General features: G+C 50.5%; 1 protein-coding gene across 16 annotated transcripts in view; it reads left to right on the top strand.

The window, feature by feature from the left end:
* Positions 1–27,992, top strand: part of SLC39A11 (solute carrier family 39 member 11) — a 411,490-nt gene that overhangs the window by 59,152 nt on the left and 324,346 nt on the right. For 5 of the 16 annotated variants that reach the window (XM_060291072.2, XM_060291073.2, XM_060291069.1 and 2 more), the window contains exons 3-4: positions 21,205–21,323; positions 25,453–25,491. The exons of 2 other annotated variants lie outside the window; for them this stretch is intronic. In XM_060291072.2, the coding sequence (XP_060147055.1) occupies positions 21,216–21,323; positions 25,453–25,491 (147 nt within the window). In that variant the 5' untranslated portion in view covers positions 21,205–21,215. Of the gene's footprint in view, positions 1–17,783; positions 17,895–21,204; positions 21,324–25,452; positions 25,492–27,992 lie in introns of those variants that run through there. 9 more of the 16 variants (XM_070044540.1, XM_070044537.1, XM_070044539.1 and 6 more) reach the window with 5 other exon arrangements.

Here is a 27,992-nt window from a genome sequence, read left to right as displayed (position 1 = left end):
GTTCAGTCGTTAACTTAGATAAGCCAAGGCAGTGGCTCTCCACTGTGTCTCTGCCCTGACACACTGAAGGATTTGTGGCCCTCCCACCCCCAGCGGTGTCCCCACGGCAGTTATCCTCAGTTACAGGACCTTGCCAGTCGAGATGTATCTCAGACACCGTAATCATTAGTATGGGGGCATGCCCCATCTCTTTATCTGTAAAGTGGGCATGGTATCAGTCACTAGCCTCATTAGTTGTTGGGAAGATCAGTTGGTGGTTAAGTATTTAAAATGGTACCCTGGGCAAGTAAAGTGTTAGCTATTGTATGTAATTCAAACACATTCCCAAGGTGATCCTGATATATCTCCCTGCCCTTTCCGCCCCTCTCCCCGGCCTGACCAGTTGAGAATCTTCAGTCTAAGCTAGAAGGAGGGCTTTGAACCAATGGAGTCCCTGGTGAGTTCAGCAGATTTATTTTTGAGCACCACAACCTGTGCAGGTTCATTTCCTTCTTTCGTGTTTTTTTTTTTTTTTTTTGGCCGTGCCGTGCGGCATGCGGGACCTTCCTCGACCAGGGATCAAACCCGTGCCCCTGAATCATTGGGAGTGCAGAGTCTTAATCACTGGACCGCCAGGGAATTCTTTTTTTTTTTTTTCAGGTTCATTTCTTTAGGGGCTGGTGATTCGAGGCTGAACACTGTTCTGGGACTTTCATTCTCGTAGGGAAGACACAGCCCACTAAACAGCACAACAAACACCCATCCCCTTAGCCACCCACCGCCCGCAAGTGAAAACAGATAAATTGCACGTTGCAAGTTATTGAAGTTTTCGTATGCTGATCCCAAGATCTACACCCTTATGTGGGACCCTTTCATTCAATGGATGTTGAACATCACCTCTAAGTATTTAAAGCCACTGTGTCGTATGGTGCTCAACGCCGAGGCATCATTCCGTTTGGACGCCTCCTTAAGTCCACCTTTGCAGCTGAACTTTCTGATTCTCTGCCGCCCAAAGAAAAAGAGGGCCTGTCTCTCTCTCTCTGGGCTGGGCTTGCTTCCAGAGGCCAGGCCAGAGGGCTAAGCCCACTGCTGCTTCTTGTGTCATGTAAGCCACCAGGCTCCTATCCTGTTTCCCTCTAGGTTGTTTTTATCTGGCTGCAAAGCAATTATTTTAGCCTCTAGTCAATTTCTGTCGGATTACCAAGGGACCTCAGAGCTCTCGCAGGCCCGGAGAGAGAAGTCAGGTTGAAAGGTCCAGGAGCTGCCGACTGGCAGCCTGAATGTCACCGAGGGCCGCTTCTCATGCTGATGTGCTAGCTGCCTTCTTTGGTTTCCCGACGTACCTGAGAACTCTGGGGTGCTAGGTCCTACAGGGGGCTTTGTTTCTGGGTTCACAGGCCCTCGCGGATACCCCAACTCCGTTCATTTTCAAGGGTTGCAGCCGGCCTCTGCCAGCAGTGCACAGCTGTCATCCAGAGGTCCAGCTCAGCCTGGCGGCTTACCCCATACTTTACTGTAGGTGCTCAGAGCATCCCAGGAAAGCCACAGTGATGCTGGGAGGATTGGGGCTGATGCGGGGTTCAGAGCAAGAGCAGGGCTTCTCTAGTTGGGGTGAACGGCGGCTACTCTTCATTGGGGTGAGCAGGCTTCTCACTGCAGTGGCTTCTCTTGTTGCGGAGCACGGTCTCTAGGCGCGCAGGCTTCAGTAGTTGTGGCACCTGGGCTCAGTAGCTATGGCTCGCGGGCTCTAGAGCGCCGGCTCAGTAGTGGTGGCGCATGGGCTTAGTTGCTCCGTGGCATGTGGGATCTTCCCGGACCAGGGCTCGAACCCGTGTCCCCTGCATTGGCAGGCAGATTCTTAACCACTGCGCCACCAGGGAAGCCGTGATGTAGCATTTCTTAAAAGAATCCATAAAACAAATAAAAGCCATTGGTGCTAATCTCTTGATTAAGCCAACTTTATAGATTTAAGCCGAGAACCTAGAGGAGTGCTTCTTCAGCCTGGGCATCATCAGAATATCCTGAAAGGCTTGTGGAAACACAGGTTGCTCGACCCCATTCTCAGGGCTTGTGGTTCAGTACGTCTGGGGTGGAGCGTGAGAATTTGCATGTCTTTTTTCTTTTTTTTTTTTTTTTTTGCGGTACGCAGGCCTCTTACTGTCGTGGTCTCTCCCGTTGCGGAGCACAGGCTCCGGGCGCGCAGGCTCAGCGGCCATGGCTCGCGGGTCCAGCTGCTCCGCGGCATGTGGGATCCTCCCAGACCGGGGTGCGAACCCATGTCCCCTGTATCGGCTGGCGGACTCCCAACCACTGCGCCACCAGGGAAGCCCCAGGGGCCACATTTTAAGTGTGGATGTAGGACTGGCCCCCTCTGCTGCCTTCAGGAATGTCACTACCTACCCTCCTCACCCGTTCTCCGTGACCGTCTATCTCCCAGGGGCCAGAAGGGTCCCCCTCTGTTCCTTCCCAACTTCCAAGGCCCTGCTGAGAATCTCATGCCTGTGCTTCCAGTGTTGGAGCCTGATCGGGCTGTGATGGCTGCTTCCCACCTGCCACCTGGCTGATGGCAAGTGTAACGTTGCGAGATGAATCAGATTTCCAAGATGCCAAATTGGGGGTGGGGTGGTGGTTCACGTGTCTTCAAATGAACAAAATAGAGTCGTTCCTTCTCTACGTTCCTTGAGCAAGGGTGAGGCTCAGGCTGGCCTGGAGGTAGAGGTGGGAGCTTCTCCCCTGTCCCCAAATTTTCTGGGGCCGCTCAGACAGTAGACAGCACTGCCAAAAGTAGGGGATGGAGCTGCCAGTGCCCAGGGCTTTATGCCTCGTTACTAGGGCTGAGGACTCAGCCAGATGGTTGACTATGGTGATTCTAACAGAAACTACCCAGTCTTTTTTTTTTTTTTTAAACAGCGCTGTTAGAAATCCTCTGATATCATTCAGCATGGCGCTCTACTAAGAAGGCAGAAAGGCCTTCCTTGTCTCTGCGGTTAAATACTAATAAAGAGCAGCTGTAAGTGGAGGGGCAGGCGGCCTGAGCCAAGGGCAGTGGGGCCGCTCGTCTTCATTAGTGTCACCGCAGACAGTGTCGCCGTGGACATGGGCTGGGCCTTAGGTCACCCAGCTGGTTTTCTCCCGGAGCCTGCAGGGATCAGCCTGGCCTAGTTTCCGAGACTTGAACGAACTCCCCGGCAGGCAGAGCACCCTAATCTGTCCTCTCAGTTCTCGTCGCCCTAATCTTTTCTTTGTCTGAGGTGGTGGTGCTCAACTGCGGGCTGTTTGGCCCCTTAGGAGACATTACTAGCTGTCACAGCTGGGACGGGCTGCTACCGGCATCCAGCGTGCAGAGGCCGGGGATGCTGCCAGACATCCTCCCATGAACGGGGCAGCGCCCCCCTCGCCCCAACAAGGAACAATCCGGCACAGAATGTGCACAGTGCTGCGGCTGAGAAATGCTGCCCTAATAAACCAAGCAACCACTGAACCTGAAACGTTGTTCTGGCCTGTGGCAGGCTCCTTCCTGAAATCTGGAGAAGAGATCAAAGAGAGGAAATAAGATGACTCTTTTTTTTTTTTTTTTTTAAGCAGATGTTGGGGTAGGAGTTAATTAATGAATTTATTTATTTTTGGCTGTGTTGGGTCTTGGTTTCTGTGCGAGGGCTTTCTCCAGTTGCGGCGAGCGGGGGCCACTCTTCATCGCGGTGCCCGGGCCTCTCACTATCGCGGCCTCTCTTGTTGCGGAGCACAGGCTCCAGACGCGCAGGCTCAGTAGTTGTGGCTCGTGGGCCCTCCCACGGCATGTGGGATCCTCCCAGACCAGGGCTCGAACCCGTGTCCCCTGCATTAGCAGGCAGATTCTCAACCACTGCACCACCAGGGAAGCCCCTAAGATGACTCTTGAGGCAGGATCCCCCGTGGCCTTCCTGCAGCGGGATGCTGTCATTGCTAACAAAAAGCTGTAATTCACTCAGCACCACTTTTGGATGGTTTCCCCTGATATTGAAATGAGAAAAGACATAGCACATGCGCAGACGCACGGACCACTTAAGGAACGAATTTTATCCCTAAACCTCCTGCCCCTCGGGGTTGAACGGTGGGTGTCATAATTCCAGTCCCTCTGTCTGGGATGGAGTCCCCAATCTGGTTACATGTAGGTTCTGATTCGTCACGTCGGGGCAGGGCCTGAGATTCTGCATCTCTACCGGGCTCACCCCTGCCCCGGCGGCTGCTAGGTGGAGCCCTTGCTGCAAGATCATAGGTCAGTCGTTGGGTAGCAAGGTACTAACCTGACCTTCGAGATTCCTAAGCCTGTGGAGGGACTGGAATTATGGCGCCCACCATTCAATCTGGATAATGGAAAATTCTAGCAAAGCTCTGTGCACGAATAAGTCAGCTTCCCTTCACGTGAATGATGTGATATGGAGAGACCCACTCATCCTGGTGTGCCCAGAACTGTTCCAATTAAAACCCAAAGTTTTGCTTCCAAGGAACCCATCACTCCCTTGAAACCTGGATGGTTGGTCACCCTATGAGCCCCGCTGTAACCCCAGGAAAGGCAAGGTTGGAATTTTCCAATTTCCTTTAATAAGGAAGGCTCTGAGCCCCGTGCTGTGGGAACTCAAGGAAAGCCTTTTATTTAGTTATTTTAGCTTCTCTTCTGTTCTGGAAATAGCAGCAGGTATGATGTCAGGAAACGCCACCGCCTAACATCGGGGCACATTTTGTGTCTCCAGGAAGATTACGTTTCTCTCCCTGTGAATTGTGTTGTTCTCTGAACACCCTGCCTTTTCTTCCTCCCATCCTTGTTACCCACTGCTTCCAGATTCTTCCCCACCTCCTCCTCGGAGCAGGCCACTCCACTGCTCTAAAACTTTCAGCATTTCCTGACTGATACAGTTGTCAAGGGTTTTGCCCTCAAGGAAATAAGTTTTGTGGTGGGTAGGAAAAAGTGTAAGATGTTACCAAACTCTTAAGTAGCTTATATTCCTAATGGTTGACGAATATATGACTCTTTTTTCCTTTTTCTTTGACTGAGCTGCGTAGCTCGCTGGATCTTAGTTCCCTAACCAGGGATTGAACCCGGGCCCTGGCATTGAAAGCACCGAGTCCTAACCACTGGACCACCAGGGTATTCCTGTGTGATTCACTTTTTTAAAAAAGGTCCAAGGTTTTATATAATTAAGGGTTACCATGCTAGATGGAATGTAGGGTCCGTGTTGATGTGACTCTGCAGATGATTTAGGTTGGACTCAGTAAGCATGCTGTCTAAACCCTCCCTGCTATGGCTTGGCTAGTTTCTGTGTAGTTTTCCAAACATTTCGCCTAATTTCTGTCTCTGGGGCTTTGGGTCTCCCATCAAGAATGCCTTCTCCTTTCCTCTCGGTCTACCCCACGACATCCTTCACTGTTCTATAGGTTCCCACCCTCACTATACCAACCCTTAATGATCTCTGTTTTAAAACTTTTAGCATTTAATCGGCGTGGCACTGGTTTCCAGCTGAGCAGTAACTGCAGTCTTGCCCATTAAGGGTTCAAAGATGGGGAAACATCTTCAAGAGAAGAGAATGAATAAGCATGTACGGGGAAGAGACCATCTTAGGGTGAGCTCCTCCCCCAAGTCCGCTGCCAGCCTTGTCACCTCAAGTCTCACCGGTGTCCTGGAACAGCAGCTGCACTCAACTTCTTTGATGAATTTGGCATTTAGAGGTCTTGGTGAGATCACGTTCTAGAAGTCTTGCCCGGGAGTGTGCGCTGTAGAAATTAAGAGTCTTTAAAAAAATGCAGGTCACCGCTCGTTTATTTGACGAGTGTTTATGAAGTGTCTTCTCTGTTCACCCAAGGGATGGTACACGTTCACTATCATTCTCTTTAGGGTTGAAAACCTCATGGGTAGCCACGTTAGAACAGCAATGGACAAGGGTTGGGAGCTACTCGCATAGTTAATTGTTTGGTGTGGATTTATTTGTTGTTTTCCTGGCTTCTCAAAGTCAAGGACTATGTGTTTCATTTATTCCCCACCCCCTGCAGCCATGATTCCCAGCCTGGGGTTCCTGAGCTTGAAGGGGCTGCCTAGTATGGTGTTTATCCATTATTAATACTTCCCAAAGCCGAACGAGGCAAAGTCAACTTCAAATCCAATCTCTTCTGCTTTTGGTTGTAGTGAAGGCTTCTCAGTTCTGTGGCCCTGGTATCTCATGTTGATTTGAAGCTCTGATTGGTAGTTACCTCAGTGTGTCTTTGATGAATTAAAAAGCGAGGAAAGGGACGAATTCTTGCTTTAACATCATTTGTTTGACTAAACGCTTTCAAGTTATTTTTTGGAGGGGAGTGCAGTTGGAGACGGAATAACAGGTGGCTTAGAGAGAGCACAGAGGTGGTTACCTACTAGATCATCCATGCTTGTTGCAATGAACCCAGAGTAGATTTTGGTGTTAAAATGGACTAGAGAGTGCTTCCCCGCTATGGCTGTGGAAGGTTCTGGAAGAACTCAGCATAGCCCTCTCCACCCCAGAAGCAGGCACCTCCGGAGACATTCTGAAGTCCAGCTGTCACGAGGCCCCCCTGAAGGCAGCTGGGTAGGTGTCAGGGGCCCCGTATGAAGGCCCGAACTCTGTGCTTTTCTGGGTTTGGGGATGGCGGAGAAGAGGAGGCTTAGGTGTGAGCGCTGTGCCCTGAGCGCATGGTCTCCTGGGAGTATCTCCGGGGCCTTTGAGATGGTCAGAGGCAGGGCCTCCGGCGGGCGGTGGGAGCCCCCACGTCTGCGGGCACCCCAGGGCTCACGTGTTCTGTCCGAGCCAAGGCCCCGCCAACCATCTGTCTGTGAGCTGCAAGACAGGAAACGTGACCTGCATCGTGACAGCCCTGCCTGGTGGCGACAGGCAGTCCCAGGGGCTCTGGGAGGAGCATGTGTATGGGAGGGTGTGTGTGTGTCGGGGGGAACTGCCTCTGGTTCTCGTCATGGGCAGACGACCTCATCCTGCAGCTGGCCTGTTGGAGAGCTAATGAGGTGAAGAAAATCCATGAGAAATGACCGATTAAAACAAATCGTGGAAATCTTCAAGGGAACCTGGCTTTCCGAAGCATCCAGGTGGTTTTGGATACAAGCACAGAGCCTGCGTTATTGACTGGGAGTCTTGTGCATAGAATTAGGGGAGTCTACGTTGGGTTTCACTACTGACCTTAAGTCATGTTATTTAAGCTCAGTGAGCCTTGTTTTCTGGATTCATCTCCTTTTATACCTGCTTGAAATGTGTTTAAATTATAAAAAGAGGGGACTTCCCTGGTGGCGCAGTGGTTAAGAATCCACCTCCCAATGCAGGGGACACGGGTTCAAGCCCTGGTCTGGGAAGATCCCACATGACGCGGAGCAGCTAAGCCCGTGTGCCACAACTACTCAGCCTGCGCTCTAGAGCCCGTGAGCCACAACTACTGAGCCCACGTGCCACAACTACTGAAGCTCGCGTGCCTGGAGCCCGTGCTCTGCAACAAGAGAAGCCACCGCAGTGAGAAGCCCGCGCACCCGAAGGAAGAGTAGCCCCCGCTCAACGCAACTAGAGGAAGCCCACGCGCAGCAACAAAGACCCAACCGCAGTCCAAATAAATAAATAAATAAATTAGAAAAAAAATTTATAAAAAAAACATAACGTTGTAGAAAGGGGGAAAAACTCTACACTCTTATCACCCAAGTACTTTAATTTGTATGAATTTTAGTTTTCTGTTATTTGTGTATCTTTTGCCATTGTAATAACAAATGGCGTATATTTTTGTATATTGCTCCTTTCACAAAGCACCTTATCATGTATTATTTCCTCTGCTGCTACAGAGTTTATCGTTTTGACTAACTGCCTAAAAGTCTACTGCCTTTACGTTCTGTAATGTATCGAACTATCCTTCTTTTGTTAGCATTAGAGGGATCAACATCTTTTCTCCTCCCTATATTTTAAATCATTGTATTAAGCGAGTTCCTGGGAAATCACACTGACGGATCAACCCCATTAGCGGAAACAGAGGTTCCAGGACAGTTTGCATGGCTCCATCATTCCATTTAATTAGACAAATGATTTTTTTTTTCTGAGTGCCTCTCATGTGTAAAGTTTTCTGTCTGTATTGTTATCTGTAGCCGGTCCCGGCTGATGTTTCCAGAATATGTGGCAGGACTGTAACACCTCACCAATTACAACAACTTTGGGTAAAAGGCCAGGGTGAGTCTGTGTGAAGCCTCAGTGAAATAGTATTTTTAAATAGTTTTAGAAGTCTGTCTCACCATGAAAATAACTATAGTATCCGTACCTCTTGCTTGCTGGATCATTTAAGATGGGGATTGGAAATGTCAGTTGTTTGTTAGTGGGTCCTCCTGGAAAGTACTCGAAACATTTTTATGACATTTGGTATTCTTTCTTTCTTTATTTTTGGCTACGTTGGGTCTTCGTTGCTGCATGCGGGTTTTCTCTAGTTGCGGCAAGCAAGGGCTACTCTTCATTGCCGTGTGCGGGCTTCTCATTGCAGTGGCTTCTCTTGTGATGGAGCATGGCTTCTAGGCGTGTGGGCTTCAGTAGTTGTGGCTCACAGGATCAGTAGTTGTGGCACATGGGCTTAGTTGCTCTGCAGCATGTGGGATCTTCCCGGACCAGGGCTTGAACCTGTGTCCCCTGCATTGGCAGGTGGATTCTCAACCACTGCGCCACCAGGGAAGCCCGAGCTTTGGTATTCTGACCCATTTCCCTGTAGTCTTGCTTACAGTAATCATTTTCATGGTTGAGCCAGAAAGCTAGGACTCTGATCCGACAGCCCGGGAGGATTAGGGACTCACAAATGTGTGAGACATGGGAGAAATGGGGCTGGTGGGAGGTGTGGGTTCCAGCTCTGCGTCCAGGGTTCCATCTGTGAAGCGAGGGGACGGGGCCAGAGGCTCTTGGAGGTTCTTCCTGGTGCTAAATTTTATGGTATGGCCTACAGTGACCTTTAGCCCTGTGTTAGTTTGCTAGGGCTGCTGTAACAAAATACCACAGACCGTGACTGAAACAACAGAAATTTACTGTCTCACAGTTCCGGAGGCCAGCAGCCCCCAGTTAAGGTGTCGGCAGGCTTGGTCCCTCCTGAGGGCCGTGGGAAAGGGTCTGGCCAGGCTCTCTCCCAGGTGTGCGGATGGCTGCCTTCTCCCCGTGTCTCTTCATGTTGTCTTTCCTCGGTGTGTGTCTCTGTGTCCACATTTCCTTTTTATAGGGACAGTAGCTCTATTGGGTTAGAGCCCATCCTAATGATTTCACCTTAATCTGATTACCTCCGAGAAGTCTACGAATAAGGTCACATTCTGAGGAACTGGGGGTTAGGACTCTAACATGTGAATTTGAGGGGTGCACAGTTCACCCATAAGAAGTCCAAGAATGGAAACCGAATTAGGAAACCTCCCTGTTAGGTTGAGATAGTTCGCACGAGCACAGAGAGGTGATTTTTGTCCCTCCCTCCCTCCCTCCATCCTTCCCTTCCTCCTTTGCTTCCTTCCTTCCTGCTGGTCCCATTCCCTGGGGATGATGGTGACGGTAGGAAACAATCATCCTTTCCGGGTAGGCTCACCCAGCCCTACTTTGTCCCTATCACCAACCGTCCGCAAACTACAGCAAATCCACGTGAAATGAGTTTTGTTTCTGCTCCCACTCGGAGAGAGAAATAAAGCTTCTTGGAATCCAGCCTCCCTCCCCGTTCCCTGGGGCCTCTTGCGATCTCTGTAGCTCCCTAAACGACTCCTGCTTTTGGAGATCTCACCCCATATCGCCCTAAGCGCATTGAAATGCTCCCACATTCCACATTAAGTACTCACCCCCATAAAATAATCAGAAAGATTTTTTGATAATTTTGCATTTGAAATGGTTTGTCTTGAAGCTTATTTAATTTACGACTGGTTGTGATTTCTTGGCCACTACTGTGCCTACTTAGGAATTCTCTTGAAGGGAGAAACGCTAAGACTCAGATTGTTTTCCAAATGTAATTAAATTTTTATGAATACCAAAGTCAACAATTAACAGGTTTTATAGACATTGCGTTAAACACTTGTTAATTTAAATTTCTACCGTTTGTTTTTTGGGAACCAAAACCCAATATGTTTTTTTCAGTTCGTAACCATTTTTTTTTTTTTTTTTTTTTTTTTTTTGGCGGTACGTGGGCCTGTCACTGCTGTGGCCTCTCCCGTTGCGGAGCACAGGCTCCAGACGCGCAGGCTCAGCGGCCATGGCTCGGGGCACGAACCCATGTCCCCTGCATCCGCAGACGGACTCTCAACCACTGCGCCACCAGGGAAGCCCAGTTCGTAACCATTTCATAGGCCCCTGGAAAACTTGGAGACCCCAGATACTGGTCCACTGGTTTCTGGTTGCTGAGATGATCCTGCGTATTTTCTTGCCTAGTCTCTCCTTCCCAGTAGGAATTGGAATATCTCCTTCCCAGATCGCAGGCTCCCTCTGTGGGGTGTCCAGCCCCTATCTCCCGTCTCCTGGGGTGTCTACGGCTTCCCTCCCTGGGCTGGTTTTGATGACTTTGGCCTCTAGTTGTGGTCTTGTCTGTACTTTCCCTCCATCTTCAACACCCTAGTTCTCAATCTCTCTGTGGACTTTTTTGCTGAATAACCAACCCTGGCCTGACTCCACCCACCCACCCCCACCCCCGCCCCCAAAGGCTCCATGCCTGTCACTGTCCTGAGATTCCTAATAATTTTATCTCTGAACTTGTGTTTTATAAGCACAGTCTGATGGGACCATGGAGTCTGCAGCGAGCAGATGCAGAGAAAAGGAAAAGGCTTTATATTTTAATACTTTTAATGGCCTTTCCCCCCACTGCCTTTTGATTAAGGGGCCTCCCATTTTCATTTTGCACCAGGCCCCCAAAATTATGTAGTTGGTCCTGCCGAGTGGACTAAGGGTGAGGGTCCTGGTGGTTCATAGTTCCACTGGGGAAAGGTGTCAGTGAAATGAGATGCTTCCAGGCAAAAGAAGTGTATTCGTTTCCTATGGTTGCTGTAACAAATCATCACAAACTTAGTGGCTTCAGACAACATAAATCATTACTGTTGTGGATGTGGGAAGGGCTAACATCAAAGTGCAAGGCCACCTGTTCCTTCTGGAGCTTCTAAGGGGACTTGCCTTTTCCAGTTTCTAGAGGCTGCCTGCGTTCCTTGGCTTGTGGCTGCACTACTCTGACCTCTGCCTTCTCTCACTCTGACGTGCTGCCTCCCTCTCTTCCTTTATAAGGACCTTTGTCATTACAGGGCCCCACCCGGGTAATCCGGCATAATCTTCCTATCTCAAGATCCTCAGTCACATCAGCAAAGACCCTTTTGCCGGTCAAGTAACACACCCAGGTTTCAGGGATTAGAATGTGAACATCTTGGCGTGGGCGGGGGCAGGGGCACTGCTCTGCCTGCCGAAGAAAGCTGTTTTCCAGCTTCAAATCTCCCAACACTTCAGATCTTCAAATCTTCCACCTGGGGCACATCAGGTTTTGTGGGTTCTGAAGTTCATGCCATTTTAAGGTGCCCCTTGAAGAAAAAAATGAGAAATTTTGGTATTAAAGTGAATATTCCTTTAGAATCAAAAAAAAAAAAAAAAATCAGTCTTAGACTGAGTTCCTTTTCTTCCGAGGCCTCTTCGGCAAGTATCAACAATGCTGATGCTGGCGTGTCCCCTGGTGTCCTCGCCACCTGGGACACTCTGCTCCTAGCAGCCCCCTTGCAGGTGAGGGCCCCAAGCTTGGCTGTGTGGGACAGTGGCCTCTCTATCCACCAAAAGAAGGAGGTTTTCTCCTGCTGAGTTTTCCTCACTGGCTGGGGAGATTGCCCAGCAGTGGAAGGCATGGGTGTTTCTTTCCTGGAGAATAAGAAAAGGGAAGAAGCAGCCGGATAATACCATATAACAGCTTTCATCATAAGCCTTAATTTATAACACACACTCAAGGCAGTGCCTGTCTGCACTGGCAGCATCGTGAGGGCACAGGTTGTCTCTGTGTCCTTTGCTGATGTGTATCCAGTGCCTCAAACATGGCTGTCACATAGTAGGTGTTCAGCAAACGTTTGCTGAGTGAGTGAGTGAACCAACAGGCTATTCGTGTGATCCACAGGGCTCTAAAGGAACAGGCTTGAAGTAGAATTTACTTGTTCAGTGATTCCCCTTAATAAAACCGAGCAAAGTGGACTCCATAGAATTACTTATGAGATGCCAGGAGAGTTGTTTGAAGCCAATGTGGAAAAGATGGAAAGTGGATTTATGCCAATGATCATCTTGGAGACAGGGTTGATTTCATATGTAATCAGTGGTGTTTTTTTTTTTTTTTTTTTTTTTGGTACACGGGCCTCTCACTGCCGCGGCCCCTCCCGCCGCGGAGCACAGGCTCCGGACGCGCAGGCCCAGCGGCCATGGCCCACGGGCCCAGCCGCTCCGCGGCACGTGGGATCCTCCCGGACCGGGGCACGAACCCGCGTCCCCTGCATCGGCAGGTGGACTCTCAACCACTGCGCCACCAGGGAAGCCCTCAGTGGTGGTTTTTACCTAGTAATTCCATATCTTTTTTTTTTTTTTTCTTTTGCGGTACGCGAGCCTCTCACGGCTGTAGCCTCTCCCATTGCGGAGCAGAGGCTCCGGACGGTCAGGCTCAGCGGCCATGGCTCACGGGCCCAGCCGCTCCGCGGCATGTGGGATATTCCCGGACCGGGGCACGGACCCGTGTCCCCTGCATCGGCAGGCGGACTCCCAACCACTGCGCCACCAGGGAAGCCCGTAATTCCATATCTTAATTAAGCTGGTGGTTGAGCTTACTGCAAACTTCTCTCCCGATAATAGGTTCGTATAAAGTCAGTAGAACCTGCATTTTTCTTTTTTTTTGAGGAGGGGGGGGTTGAAATATTACTATCTTTTAAAAATTTATTTATTTTTAATTGAAGTATAGTAGATTTACAATGTTGTTAGTTTCAGGTGTATAGCAAAGTGATTCAGTTATACATATATATAATAAATCCATCCTTTTTCGGATTCTTTTCCATTATAGGTTATTACAAGGTATTGAGTAGAGTTTCCTGTGCTATACAGTAGGCCCTTGTTGGTTATCTATTTTATATATAGTAGTGCATATATGTTAAACCCAAACTCCTCATTTATCCCTCCCCTCTGCTTTCCCCTTTGGGGACCATGAGGTTGTTTTCTATGCCTGTGAGTCTATTTCTGTTTTGTAAATAAGTTCACTTTTTAGATTCCACCTGTAAGTGACATCATATGGTATTTGTGTTCCTCTGACTTACTTCACTCAGTATGATCATCTCTAGGTCCATCCATGTTGCCGCAAATGGCATTGTTTCATTCTTTTTTATGGCTAATATTCCATTGTATGTATACCACATCTTCTTTATCCATTCATCTGTCCATGGACATTTAGAGAACCTGTACTTCTATACCCTCCCTCCAACCTAGCTGGTGCAGGTTCAGAATTAATCAGTTGGACAAAGGTGAGAAGGGACATGCTTGCTGCGTCCGTTTCCCCCTCAAGCCCTCGAGGGCAGCTCGTCCCTGTACGAGGCTCAGAAAACTGGCATCAAGTCGCCGTTGGCTCCTTTGGATGGTGCTTAGACTAAAAGGTGGGTTAGAATCTCCCCTTCCTCAGCTTATCAGTCACATCGGAGAGCAAATGTTAAGAGCAGTTAGACCTGTTCCACCTGCCAAAGCCGTTCCAGGCATTTCCATTTAGGAAGCCCTGTGATGTCATAGTGTCCTGACGTCAGAACCTTAAATAATCAAAACCCAGGAGGGTCGAGGGAATTGAGCACCTAGGAGGTTTGATTGTAGGTGTATCTTTGCAGTGATTGGAATATAAAGATTGGCTGGACAGTTGGTTCTCTTCTTTCTTGCCTTTTAGGGTGAATCAAATGCTAACTAGTGCTTTGACTGAGGCTGGATGCCTCTTGAAGGGTGTGTTACATTTTAAAGAGTGCGTTTTGTCATCACTTCATATAAGAAGAGTTACTTTGTGGGATTACACTAGGGCTTCTCAGTCTTGGCACTATTGACATTTCGGGTCGATAATTCTTTGTTGTGGAGGCTGTGGGTAGTGACGGATGTTTAGCAGCGTCCCTGGCCTCTACCCACTAGTTTACTCCAGAGGCGAGGAGGAGCTCTCAGAGGCTTTGCAGTAGTAGACTGACGTGGCTGGACTTCTGTCTTTACAAGATCACTTTGGCTGCTGTTTGGAGGACAGACTGGGGGCGGGGATGCACAGTGGGAATCAGGGCAGGATGATGAGTCAGAGCTGTTATTTTGGGCAAAGTGGATGAATTCTGGATATATGGGTGGGGCATACTTAGAAAATCTCCTAAAAGAACAACAAAAAACCCCTGACATTTCAATAGCACTTCTTTGAACTGCCTATCACTTTCACCTCTTTAATCCCTTCAGCATATCAGCGCCAGTTCAGCTGGGTTTATCGTCCGCACTTGGAAGGAACCGGCGCCCCAGGCTCAGAGGCTTATCTTGGTCCTCGTGATGTGTCAGTGGTCAGACTTCAGGAAAGGGAAAGAAGTGAGAGGCCAGAAAGGCTGGATCAGGTCACGCTATCTGTGTGTAGCTGATCTCCGTGTGCCAGGGCCCAGCAGAGCCAACAGAGGCCCATGACATGTCCACTGGATAAATGCATGAGCAAATAAACGAAGGAAGGAGTGAGGGTCCAGGGATAATGATGGTTCAGCCTGCCGTGATGGGTGCCCTGCTGGATGCTGGGCGCTTTGTTCCGGTTCCAATCACCTGTAGAGAGAGCACAGGGTGATTACTCCCAGACCCAGGATGCGGAGACTGCAGCTGAGAGGGGTTGGGGAATTTGTCCACGGAAACCCACGTGCCAAGCTGGGCTTCTTCCTGGGCGGTCAGATTCCAAAGCCTTTGCTTAATTGCTGCAGTACCTCCTAAAAGAAACAAGATTTCAGAGAGGAAAGGAGGGAGGGAGGGAGGGAGGGAGGGGAGGGAAAGCGGGGGCAGAGAGACAGAGAGAGAGAAGAAGGAGGAGAAGGGAGGAGGAAGGGGTGGGGAGGAGGAGAGAATAAGAGAAGCAACAGTGAAGACATTGAGGACTCACTGGGCTGGACCACTTGTGTCCATCTCCTGTCCCTTCTCCATCTCCCCCAACACTTCCTGTGAAGCTGTCTCCCTCCACCCTCTGCCCCGCCCCGCCCCGCCCCACCCCATGCTCCAGTGGGAGGTGCTTGCTGCTGGCAGGTTGCTTAACCAGATCAAGCTACAGCAGTTCCTCTGGAAAAGGCCACCATCCCACTGCCCTGCTGATACCTTGCTGACTGTCAAGTTCGTTCTACGGCCTTTGGACGTTTGGGAGGCAGCCCTCTCTGCCTGCACGGCACCCGCCACCTTTTATTCATTTTATTATATTTTAAATTTTATTTATTTTTATAAATTTATTTTATTTATTTTTGTGTGCGTTGGGTCTTTGTTGCTGCGCGCGGGCTTTCTCTAGCTGCCGTGAGCGGGGGCTACTCTTGGTTGCGGTGCGCAGGCTTCTCATTGCGTTGGCTTCTCTTGTTGCGGAGCATGGGCTCTAGGCACGCAGGCTCAGCAGTTGTGGCATACGGGCTTAGTTGCTCCGCGGCATGTGAGGTCTTCCCGTAACAGGGCTCGAACCCTTGTCCCCTGCATTGGCAGGCGGATTCTTAACCACTGCGCTGCCAGGGAAGTCCCCCCCCCCCCACCTTTTAATGAGCCCCTGCTAATTAGTTTGTTCTTACACACTCATCTCTCCTCCCCCAGCTTATGGAGGCTGCAGGGCACAGTTTGCTTTGGAGGGAGAGAATGGGAATGGGCTGGGGATGGGCTGGAGGTAAGAGCCAGTGTACTTAGTTTTAAGGAAACATTTTCTTTTGGGCAACACTTGGGCGCTTCTTACCATCAGTGAGTGCAAGAAAGACAGAGGCAATTTGTATGTTTGGGTTGGTGGTGTGTGTGTGCGTGTGTGTGTGTGTGTGTAAGGGGTTCAGTGGGAAAGATGGGAAATGGCAGGATTTGTCTCCTGGGGGTTGGCCACCCTGCTTTAGGGCACTGGCATGGCTCAAGGGAAGAGAGACGTTTTGCTGATCAGGGTGTCCCGTCCCATCCTGTGAGTCCTGAATGTCTGAGGCAGGAAGAACAGCATCTCTGGCGTCAGCTGGGCTTGGTTTTCCATACCTCCCTGTCAACTTGGGCTCAATACAGAGCTTTCCTGAGCCTCAGTTTTCTTATCTGTAAAATGGGGTGTCTTAGTCCCTTTCGTGCTGCTGTAACTAAATGCCACAGACCGGGTAGCTTATACACAACAGAAATTTATTGCTCACAGTTCTGGAAGCTGGAAGTCTGAGATGAGGGTGTCAGCATGGTTGGGTGAGGGCCTTATCTGGCTTACAGACTTCTTGTGTATCCTCACATGGCAGATGGGGCAAGGGAGCTCTCTGGAGCCTGTTTTATAAGGATAACAATGCCATTCATGAGGGCTCCACCCATGAAATTCATATGCCGAAGCCCTAACCCCCAATGGGACTGCATTTGGAGATAGAGCTTTTAGGAGGTAATGAAGGTTAAATGAAGCCATAAGGGTGGGCTTCTCATTTGATAGGATTGGAAGCGTTATAAGAAGAGGGAGAGAGAGAGAGATCCCTCTCTCTTCCTTCCTGTGTGTGCACCAAGAAAAGGCCATTGTGAGGACACAGTGAGAGGCAGGCATCTGCAAACCAGGAAGAGACCCTCACCAGGCTCTGAATCTGCACCTTGATCTCGGACTGACCTTGGACTTGCAGAAGTGTGAGAAAACAGGTGTCTATTGTTTAAGCCACCCAGTCTGTGGTATTTTCTTATGGCAGCCCTAGCTGACTAAGACAGCTGGCCTGGCTCTCTCCCTGGTCTGGGAATCTCCTGAAGGCAGAAACCAGCTACTGTCACCACGCCGTCTTCCCTTCCTGGCCCAGTGCATGGATCTGGTGCAATCATCAGTGCCCACAACTATGGACAAAAGTGGTCTGCTCCTATTGGATCCTCTGGTCTGTGGCCACTGTGATTACGGGCAGTGTTTCTGGTTACCCTCTGGTAGGGTCATCAGATAAGATACAGGACACCCGTTACATTTGAATTTCGGATAAGCAACAAATATGAAATACGTTTTTAGCATAAGTATGTCCCCAATACTGCCCAGGATATACTTACACTAAAAAACTATTTGTTGTTTATCTAAAATTCAAACTTAACTGGGCATCCTGTCTTTATTTTTGACTAAATCTAGCTATCTTACCCTACAGTCTTTTTGTAGAAGGCCTGGAGAGCAAAGCAGCAGTTCTCAAAGAGGGGTCCCAGGACCAGAGCAAAAGCAACAACTAGTTCAGAACAGAAAACCTCGGGCCCCACCCAGGCTTCCAGAACCAGATGCTCTGAGGGTGCCAGCATTCTGTGTTTTGACATCTCTCTGGGTGGTTCCACTGGACGCTATAGTTTGAGGGCCATTGACCTAGAGAAGGATGATGATGGTGGGAGATTCCATTCCCCACCCTCTCCAAACGCTTCCTGCTCTGTTGCTCACCCAGGGCGTTGGACTCAGCTGCCAAAGTGTAGCAACATAAACGGTGTCAGGGACGTTGCGAAAGGTGTCCTTTCCTTGGGTGTCTGGGGCTTCTTGGAAGATTGCAGAGGGTTCTGCAGGGCTCTGTTCCACCCGCCCCGATCTGCTCCCGAGCCCGCAGAGGCTGTGAACCAGAGAATTTATTCTCCCGGCCGGATCTGCCAGTCGCAGCAGTGGGGGCGGGGCCTCAAGGCCGGGGGACACGTGTGCCGGGAGGGAAGCAGGAAGTGACCGCGGAGTGGAGCCGGGGAGCCAGCGGCTGCGGGGCTGATGGAAGTGGAGTGGGGGCTTGAGAGGGCACCGAAGTGAGTCGGCTTTTCTCTCCTTCGGCGCCTTCGGTGGGGCTGGGGCCAGCGCGACCAGAGCGTGGAACTCGGAAGGGCAGCCCCGTGCAGTTTGGAAGGGGGTGTCCCTGGGAGAGGAGGGGGTCGGAGGAGAAGCGGGGCGGCCTTGGCAGGTGGCAGAGGAGGGGGAGGGGTGCCTGGAGCCCCACCTCGGCCCCTCTCCAGAGCGAGCCGGAGGCTGTTGACCTGCCTGCCTTTGACAGTGGTTCCCCAAGATCTCCTTTTCATTTAGTGCTTCCCGGTGGGCATGTGTGGGTGGCCCGGGAGCCCTGGGAACGGCCGTGGCTACAAGTCCAGCTGCTCCGAAGCCCCTCCCTCTGGTTCTGGGGGTCAGCGGGACCCCTTGAATTTGGCTGGGAATCCGGTTAAGTTGCAGCAGGCCCGAGAGGGTGATTTCTAATCAACCCCCAGGTCGGCCGGTCCTCGGACCACACTTTGAGTAGCCAGGTGTTAGAGAACATTCTCCGCAGTCACGTCAGCCCAAACCCGAATCATTTTGCTCAGTTCCACTCTCGAAGTCAGGACATGTATGTAGATTTCGTGAAGGGCTCTTTCCACCTCTGCAACTTTTTCATTGGCATCTTGAAGCTGACTCTTGGAAGCAGGGTGACAGGTTTAAAAGGGAGAGAAAATAAATAAATTCTCTGTCAGCCAGGAGCCCTGTGCTGCTATGTGTGGCGTGGTGCTGGTATCTTTAAAGCCGGAGCGGGCAGAGGATAAGCCTGCCTTCCGCAAAGCAGCCCAGGTTTATGTATTAGTATCAGCTCACGAGGAAGTCTGAGCCCCATTGCAGAAGCGGCTTTTGAGGTGCCCTGGCTGACCTTCCCTGCTCCCAAGGCGCTCCTGGTCTACCTGCTGGAGAAAACTTTCTGTTCGCTTGGGTCTCTGTGGCGGTGGCCCTGCTGATCCCTCTTAGGGCAGGAGAACTCACTTCCTAAGTTCTTGGTCTTGTAGAAGTTGTTCCAGTTTTAGACCTGTGCTTTCCACTTTGATGTGCATAAGAATCCCCCATGGGACTCGCTAAAATGCAGGTTCTGATTCAGCAAGTCTGGGGTGGGGCCTGAGGTTCTGCATTTCTAACTTAGCTCCTAAGGGCGCCTAGCACTGCTGGTTCTGGGACCACCCTTTGAGTAGTGAGGATTTAAAACAGCAAATGGAGGAAACTTCTCCAAGGGGCACTGAGCTTGCATTGCTAACAGATCTGCTGTTGTAGGGATGGGAAGGATGGCGGCTTTGGTCTTCCCTCTGTGTCCCTTTTTCTTACATCTCAGGGTGCTCGGGTGTAAATAGGGTCTTGGAAGGGTGTTTTCCCCTCCCACTAGCCCCCAAGAACACCCACGAGCTCCCTCGTTTGCCAGCTCACAAAATCCATGTTGACTTTGGCCCGTTGGTGAATGTAAACGGTTTCTTCTTTTCTGTAGTTATTAAAAGGCACATTCAACGCTGAAAAACAAAGTTGTTTTTTTGTTATGACCTGTCTTGGACGGTAAGTACTGAGGAGATGATAGCTATGTGCCTTTCTTTGTAAATGCCGTTTGAAATTTTATCTGCGAGTAGCTAGAAGGAGAAGGTTGGTGTAATGATCCGGATGTCTCTGTTTAAAGACAAACGTGGACCATTGTCTGTAGGGTACCTTAACTAGATGACATATGTAAAAAGGTGGGTTTTTTCTAATATTTGCTTTTCTTTATTTGGTGCAGTCATCATTCTGAAGTCCACTTAGACTTTGGGGACCCAATCGGAATCCAGAGATTCTGTTTCTCTCCAAGGATTCCTGGCACCTCGGCTGAGCCTGGGCACAGCTGGGCTCACCTGGGCTTATCTGGGTTCACCTGGACTCGCAGCCCTCCTAGGTCTGAATCCTGCTGTGTTGTTGACCCTCGTGGCATAAGAGGACCCTTCCACCCTCTGCCCTGGTTTCCTTCCAGGGTCAGAGGCAGAATCTTCAGCTTTTGATCTGCAAGCCCAGGCTGCTGGCTCCTCTCAGACCACTCGGGCCTGGCAGGGCTGAGCCCAGCGGGGTCGTGTCCAGCCCTGTGGTTGCTGGAAGATGGCGGGGGCGGGGGGCAAGCTGAATGAGCCCTTTGAGATGAAGCCCTGACCCCCAGTGTTTATGTACCAAAACACAGGGCTTTTCAACCAACAGGTTTCTCCGCCTCGTAACTTTCCACAGGGAGCGTCTGATTTCCTGTCATTTTAGAGCTAGAATTGAGGAGATCACGTCTAGAGGAGATTCCCCAGCTATGGGAGCAGGCGTGCTCAGTGGACTGGCGGAAATGCCCCTTGGGTCTCTGTTTCCTTGTTCTTGCTGAGTGTCTTATTCAAGTTAAGCTGGCCCTTTTCAATTCAACACATAGTTTGGGGTGTCAGAAAGCCCTGTTTTACAGGGGTGTCAAGTGTGAAAAAACATCATCCCTGTTTTTAAGCAACGAATGATATAAAAGATGAAGGAGGCAAGCCCACACAAAGAAAACACCAAAGGTGTGTCGTCGGACGGGAGTGGAGAGGAATCAGGGAAGCGTGGAATTGAATTCGGTGTTAGGTGGGCAACAGAGGATTCACTGGGTCTGATGGCTGGAGGGTGCGGAGGAAGGCATGCTGGGAGGAAACAGGATAAAGAGAGACTTGGAGTAGGACCATCTGGGGCTTGTCAAAGGTTCTGGGAATAATTGGGTTGAGTTGGAATACGATGCACACGCGGGGTGCAGTAGTTGAACAGTTATTGGGCTAGTTCCAGGTCAGTCTATGGCGTGTACCCTTTGCAGGCCTTGGGAACCGCCGTGGGAACTGCCCCGGGGAGCTATTGAAAGTGTGATCAGGATGTAGGTGGAAGAACTTCAAGAGGGAATCGGAGCTAGTCACCTGTGTTTGGAGGAGACAGAACCGCTGATGGACGGTAGGCAAGGCCAGGTAGAAAAGGCAGAATATGCTGGAAGGCTGCAGTCGCCCGACCCTCCCATGCGCCCTTCCTCCAGGCTAAATAATTCACATTCTTTGCGCTTCTTCTCTTTGGAACTATTTCCCAATGTCGTCCCTTCTGTCGTGGCGTCTGCTCCTCTGGCATCTCCCTATGTGTCCGCATGTCCCTCCTTTTGGAGTTAGATGATTTCCAGTACCCGGGGAGAAGCTGGATGAAGCCGCCGACCTGCGCCGGGTCATTGAGGTCACTGCGGGATGGATGGCGGAAGGGTGCGCACCAGCAGCCCAGACGTGGGCCAGCTCGGGTGGAGGGGCCGCGGGTGCTGACCCTCTCGTGCTCCTCTGCACACAGCTGTATCCAGCATGCTCCAAGGCCACAGCCCTGTGTCCCAGGCCTTGCTGGGGACCTTCTTCACCTGGGGGATGACGGCGGCTGGGGCAGCTCTTGTGTTCGTATTCTCTAGTGGACAGGTGAGTTGCCTCGGTTCGGTTCTGGGGGTTCTCGGGGGCTCTCTTAGCGAGCTTTGAAACCAGCCCCTTCTGCCCAGCCGGGCTGCAGACTCGCTCGTGCCGCCGGCCACAGCTCCAGGTTGGGATGACGTTGGTTCTGGCCCCTTTCCTCCCCTTGTCCCCTCCAGCTTGCTGCGCCTGTGCTCCTGGGTCCCCTGCTTCCCTCCTCCTGACTCAGAGGGAGCAGTAAGTGAGAAGACCAGGTACTCAGCCTCCTTGAGCCCTCTGCCTGATTTCTATCCTCCGTCTAGTTTCTCTTGGGTCCGGAGCAGGTGGTGATGTGCGTGAGGTTTGTACCTCTCCTGCCCTGTGGCCTTGAGTTAGAGATGGTTGAAAAGACCTTGGGGAAAAAGGGGGGGGCATCTGTCCACTTCCTCTTTTACCCCATTTCCAGGCTCTTCATGGACTCCCTAACCCTCTTTGGGATGAATACACGCACACCTGCCTCCCAGGCTCCTATAGACCCCACATCTGCCTACCCCTCCCACCCCTGTACCCCTAGATCCCCCAGACCCCACCTCTCCCTCCGCCACACGCTACACCCTCCTACACACTCCATGCAAACTCCCACGCTCCTCTCCCTCCCCTCCCCCACCAGACCCCTATGCTGGCCCTGTGCATCCCCCTCACATCCCCAGGGCCCCACCCCGTACACACCCCACCCCGCCCCTCCCCTCCCCACGCCCCCCTCTTGTGCCCGGAAGTCCTTTCTTTCCTGCAACCTTGACACCCCCACCCCCACCCCGCGTCCACGGCCTGGAGCCGTCAGCCATGGATGCCTTGATGAAAGCGAAGCCCCTGCGTGGCTCACGCAGCCACAGACACTGTAGGGGTGGTTAGCCAGAAGTGTGCTGGGAGGCCTATCTGGAAAGCAAAACCCATCTAGGAAGCCGGCCAGCCGGGCACTCTTGTGTTAGAGCGTGAAAAGCAGTGTTGATGTTGCCAATAAGGTGGGGCCTCCCCCACTGCCCTCACCTGCCTGGGGAGACCCACAGCCCCGAGGAGTCCCGGGTTACTGTCGACAGGTGACCTAACCCTCCTCCCGGTTCCTGACAGCCACGCCAGGTCTTCTGGGGTCCTGTCCTCGCGCCCTCCTGGCGCAGAGCACCTTCACCGTCTCATCTCATCTCATCTTCACCAGTTTCTTTTGCATTGAGAAGGCGAGATCTGAGTCGAAATAGCTGGGGTCTAGCTGGCCCACCTGGCCCTGGAGACCCGAGTGGAGCCCCACAGCCCCGTGTGGCCCCGGCCGATGCTGTGGAGGCTCCTCAGAAGGGAGAAGCCATCGCAGAGGTGCCCCCTTCCCCTTGGGAGCCGCGGAGCCGCGCGTTTGTGTCGTGTTAGTGTAATCCCCAGGCCAGTAGGGGGAACTGCTGAGTCCTTTCTCTGTGTGGAGGCACACGGGCTCCCCGAGACCCCTCACGCGGTTGGTGATTCGCTGGACTCGGAGGACTCAGCATCGAGTTGTTCTCATGGCTCAGGTTTCTTACAGCGAAAGGACACACGGATAGCATCAGCAAGACAGAGACGGTCAGGGTCTGGAGAAGCCTGTGCCCAGATTCGGGATCCAATGCCCCCTTCCTCCCGTGAGGGGGCGCAGAGCGTGCTCATTCCCCCAGCAACGAAAATGCAGTAACACGTGGACCATGTGTCAGCCCAGGGACGCCCAGATCAGACTCGGGCCCCAAGGTTTTTACAGGGGAGTGGTCACGTGGGCATCTGTGCTGAGCTGCCAACCCAAGTCCCAGACTTGAAGAAGGAAAGCAGGTGTCGTGCACACATCACCTTGTTTGTGAAGCAGGCACCGGGGCCCACCCTTACTGCTCAGGGAGTGGGGCGAGCAGTCCCAGTGCCAGCTTCCCAGAAGCCAGCCAAGGGCTAACCTTGAAAGTGGGACCTTCTAAAGACAGCAGGCCCAGCTGGGCTGTGTGAGCCCTCTCTGCACAGGAGAGGTGCGGGAGGAGTGGGAAGGGGCTCCAGCACGAGGGGATAAAGCCAGCCATAGACGTGAGCGCACAGGGGTTGGCTCTTCCCCTTCCCCTCCCCGGGGAACCTCAGTTTTCGCCCAGCTAGAATGGGGGCTGTGGTGACGGTCCCTCGGGATAGCAGACACCCAGCCATCCGCCCTCTGCTCTGCTGCCCTTGGCAGCATGGGCTCAACCTCACTCAAGATTCATTTTCTCGATTGAAAAACTCACGTTATAATTGTAGGAAGCTTGGAAAACATGGAAAAGCTGAAAGAAATAATAAAAAAAGTTCATGATCCTCTTCTCTGAAAGGAAAACCGAACATATTTGTTCAAATGTATTCAGCTGTATTTGAGTGAACATAAGTACAGACATATCTGTTTTCTTTACATAATGAGGAGCAAACTGTCTGTGATGTTTTATAACCAGCGTTTCTCACTGGATGTTGTAAGTACGCCTCCCTATATCCCTAAATGGTTTTTCGATTATTTTGATTTACTCTGGTTACTTAAATGGCTGTAGACTATCCCGCCATAAAAATGCATTGCAGTTGAGTTGGCCAGTCCCCAACGGCTGGACAATTAGTTTATGTCTCTTTTTCTTGCTTCTAGAAATAGTGTTATGATGAACATGAATCTTTGAGCACACATCTGATTAGTTCCTTGAGACAAATGTCTGAAAGTAGAAGAACAGGTTTACTGATCTTCAGAAAAGTATAATGCTTCTCCTTTCAGGATCCAGAGGAATGCTGAAAGGATGATTCTGCTGACTTTTGAGTTATATCTGTCTGCTTTGATTAAATTAGTCGATGAGACCAACTTGGCTTATGTCGTGGCAGGGCTAGAGAAGAGTGTCATTTGTGCGGCTCACTGGGGTCAGAACCTTCCATCCACCCCTTAGCCACACAGAGACGGGGAGAGGGTGCCTGTAGCCGGTGGTGATTACCTGTCAGCACTAGCTTCCCAGACCTCACTGGGAGGCTCAAGGGTCGGGGTGATAAGCATCTCAGCGTGTCTCTAGTGTGTCCATGTGGGTGTAGATTATATCCCTAACTTAGGCCACTTCCTAAAAAAAAAAACAACCACCCTTTTTATTGAAATTTACGAAGCAGATAGAAAAATGCACATTTTATAAGTGTGTACAGCTTGATAACTTTTCACCAGTGAAAATAGTACCCAGATCAAGTGCTGGAACAGGACCAGCCCCCCATCCCCCCGCTCCCACCAGCCCTTTCAGGGTCCCTTCCAATCACTGCCTCCCCACCCCTTACCTCCACTCCAAGGGCAGCCCCTCTCCTGCTCTCCAACGGCAGAGACTTGTTTTCTGTGTTGTGTATAGTATATAAATGGAGTAATCGTATAGTATATGCTCTTCTCTGTCGGGCTGATTTCACCCTATTTATTTTCCAGTCTGCTGAATGCCCCTGCCCGGCTGTGAGCTCCATTCACCTATATATGTGTGTTCTCATTTCCATGTGGTGTTCTCTTGTATGCGTACAACCTAACAGTGTATCCATCCTGCTCGTGGTGGGCTTTCGGTTAGTTTCTAGTTTTCGGCTCTCACAAATAATGCCGCAAAGAGCATTTTTGTACACGCGTCCGGTGAATCCAAATATGCATTTCTGTTAGGTGATTATGCGTGGCACTGCTGGGTCAGAGGGTATGCTTGTGAAGGTTTAACTTCTAGTGGGTGCCGCCAGCTTTGCCAGGTGGCTGTACCAGTTTGTACTCTGCCTCTTTCAGTGTGGGAGGATTTTGATTGGTCCACATGCTCCTTGCCAGTACTTGTCACTTTCCATCGTTTAGACCAGCTCCTTACTAAAGGTTTATAGCCATAATTCACAGGGAGAGCCGAGGACGAGGCAAAACACGTGGACCAATGAAAAGCAAGGGTCCCACTGAAAGAATGCTCTGATTGGCTGTGGGATGGATGGAAGGTTTCAAAAAATTTTTTTCCCCCTGGTTCTTGGCCCATTTTATAAAGGCTTGGGTCCAGGATTCCAGATAGGTTCGCAGAGTGAGGCATGGGCTAGACTTCATTCATGTGGCTCTCTTAGGCCTATGGTTTCCTCTTATCCCACGGAACATCCCTTAGAAACTGAAACATCTTGTTTTCATTTTCAGAGGCGGATCTTAGATGGAAGCCTTGGCTTTGCTGCAGGGGTAAGTAGCACGTGGTAGGAGGGATGTAAGTGGAGGATGTTTATTTTGTTATTTCTCTGCTAAGGGGTATTTCCAGTTTCTCCGCATGCGGCCACGCTGCATCTCTGTGATCTACAGGTGCTAATGGCTCCCTCTTCTTGCTGACCCTGTTTGCATCCAGTGTACTGAATGCCCCTGCCTCTCCTTAGACAGTGAAAGAAGCTTGTCGGCAGCTGTCTCAGGACTTGTAAATAAGTATTTCCAATAAGATAATATTTAGGAAGGGCTTAGCACAGAGCTTTGCTGGCACTAATTAAATATTCTCTTTCTCTCCTCCTTCTCACCCTTGAAAGACCTTATATTATAGACATTATCTTTTTTTTTTGGCTGCGCTGGGTCTTCGTGACTGCCCGCGGGCTTTCTCTAGTTGTGGCGAGCGGGGACCACTCTCCTTTGCGGTGCGGCGGCTTCTCATTGCGGTGGCTTCTCTTGCTGCAGAGCACAGGCTCTAGGCACACGGGCTTCAGTAGTTGTGGCTAGTGGGCTTTAGAGCTCGGTAGGTGTGGCGCACGGGCTTAGTTGCTTTGCAGCACGTGAGATCTTCCCGGACCAGGGATCGAACCCGTGCCCCCTGCATTGGCAGGTGGATTCTTAACCACTGTGCTACCAGGGAAGTCCCCAAGACAGTTTCAAACGTGTAACAAAGTGGAGCGAATCCTATGAGGCAGCCCAGGTACCCACCACCCAGCTTCAATCATTATTGACATTTTGCTAATCTCAATTTCACGTGTTTTCCCCCTCCTCCCACCCCATATTCTCTGGAGGTGGAATACTGTGTAAAAGCAAATCTTAGACATCATGTGATCTTACTTGTAAATTCAACGCACAACTCTAGTTGAATGACTTTCTTTCTCTCTTTCTCTCTCCCTTCTTTCCTTCCTCCCTCCCTCCCTTTCTTTCCCTTCCTCCCTCCCTTCGTCCGTTCCTTCCTTCCTTCCTTTCTCTCTCTCTCCCTTCCTTCCTCTCTCTCTCCCCTTCCTTCTTTCTTTTCTTTTTCTTTCTTTCTTTCTTTCTTTTGTTCTCTCTCTCTCTCTTTCCCTTTCCTTTCTCCCTCCCTCTCTCTCTCTCTTTCTTTCTTTCTTGCCTCACCACGCGTCTTGCAGGATCTCAGTTCCCCGACCAGGGAATGAACCTGGGCCACAGCAGTGAAAGCACTGAATCCTAACCACTAGGCAACCAGGGAACTCCCTGAATAACTTTTTTTAAAAAAACATAATCACCATGGTATTATCACACCTACGAAAATTAATAATTCCTTATTATTATCCAACACTTAGTTCACATTCAAACTTCTGCCATTTTTAAAAAAAATTGTCTTCTAAAATTTTTTCTTAGAATCAGGATACAAACAAGATTTTCATATTGAATTTGTTTCATACTGAAACAAAATAAAAAGTTCAAAATAAAAGTCGCTTTTATTCTTTAGCAGTACCCGCCACCAGCCCCGCTGCCCCACGGCCTTTTTTCCCCGTGCTCGTAATATGTTAGAGAAACTGGATCATTCATCTGTAGAGTGTCCCACATTCTGGCTTTGGCAGATTGCTTCCTTATGGTGCTGTTGAACTTGTTCCTCTGTTCCCTGGGTCTCCTGTAAGCTGGGAGTTGGACCTCAAGGCTTACTTAATGCAGATTCCATTTTCCAGGCATGACTCACTGTCACAGTGGTGCTGTGTATTCCAGTCACATCAGTCACATCAGAAGGCATGTTAATATGTGGTTTTCCCTTTTGGTTGCTCAGAATTTGGTTCCTTTCTCCTCTTTTTGTAGTCCTGTGATCCGCAAAACCTGACCCGGGTGTGGGACCTCCCGAAAGTTCTCTAAGTCAGCAGCTGTGAGACTGGCATCTGTGGAGACATTCTGGGTGTTTCACAGGGCGTGGAGAGTGGTCACAGAATCAGTTCCCAGGTCCTCAGCTTCCAGTTTTGTTCTCTTTCCCCAAACTGCTCTGCCTGAGAATTCCCCAGTGGCAGGTCCTGTCTTCCCACCTTCCCCGACACAGTCGTCCTCTCCTGCTTCACGAAGGGAAGATGCACTCTTGCCTTACTTCCTTGTCTTTGGGTAGCCACATCTCCACGCACAGACGGAGAGACCCTTGGCATGTTGGTGCTCGGGTGGAGAGAGTGAAGGACTTGAACCACTGATCGCCGGACACAAATCCTTTAGCAATTCGGAGACTGTCCCGTCCTTTGAATCAAACTGTTAGCAGAGAAATCCTTTAATGTAGGGAATTCCCTGGTAGTCCAGTGGTTAGGACTCAGCACTTTCACTGCCAAGGGCCTGGGTTTGATCTCTGGTCAGAGAACTAAGATCCCGCAAGCTGTGTGGAATAGCCAAAAAAAAAAAAAGCCTTTAGTGTAAATTTCCATGGTGGACCACTCTGGGATTTTGAGCCTCCTTGGATAGAGTTCAAAGAACAAAATGACAATATTATAACAATATATCTATTTTTTTCTATCTTCTTT

The sequence above is a fragment of the Globicephala melas genome, chromosome 20 (genome assembly GCF_963455315.2).
Source record: "Globicephala melas chromosome 20, mGloMel1.2, whole genome shotgun sequence".
NCBI lineage: Eukaryota > Metazoa > Chordata > Mammalia > Artiodactyla > Delphinidae > Globicephala > Globicephala melas.
The sequence above is the reverse complement of the archived record's forward strand: the minus strand, read 5'-3'. Positions and strand labels throughout refer to the sequence as shown.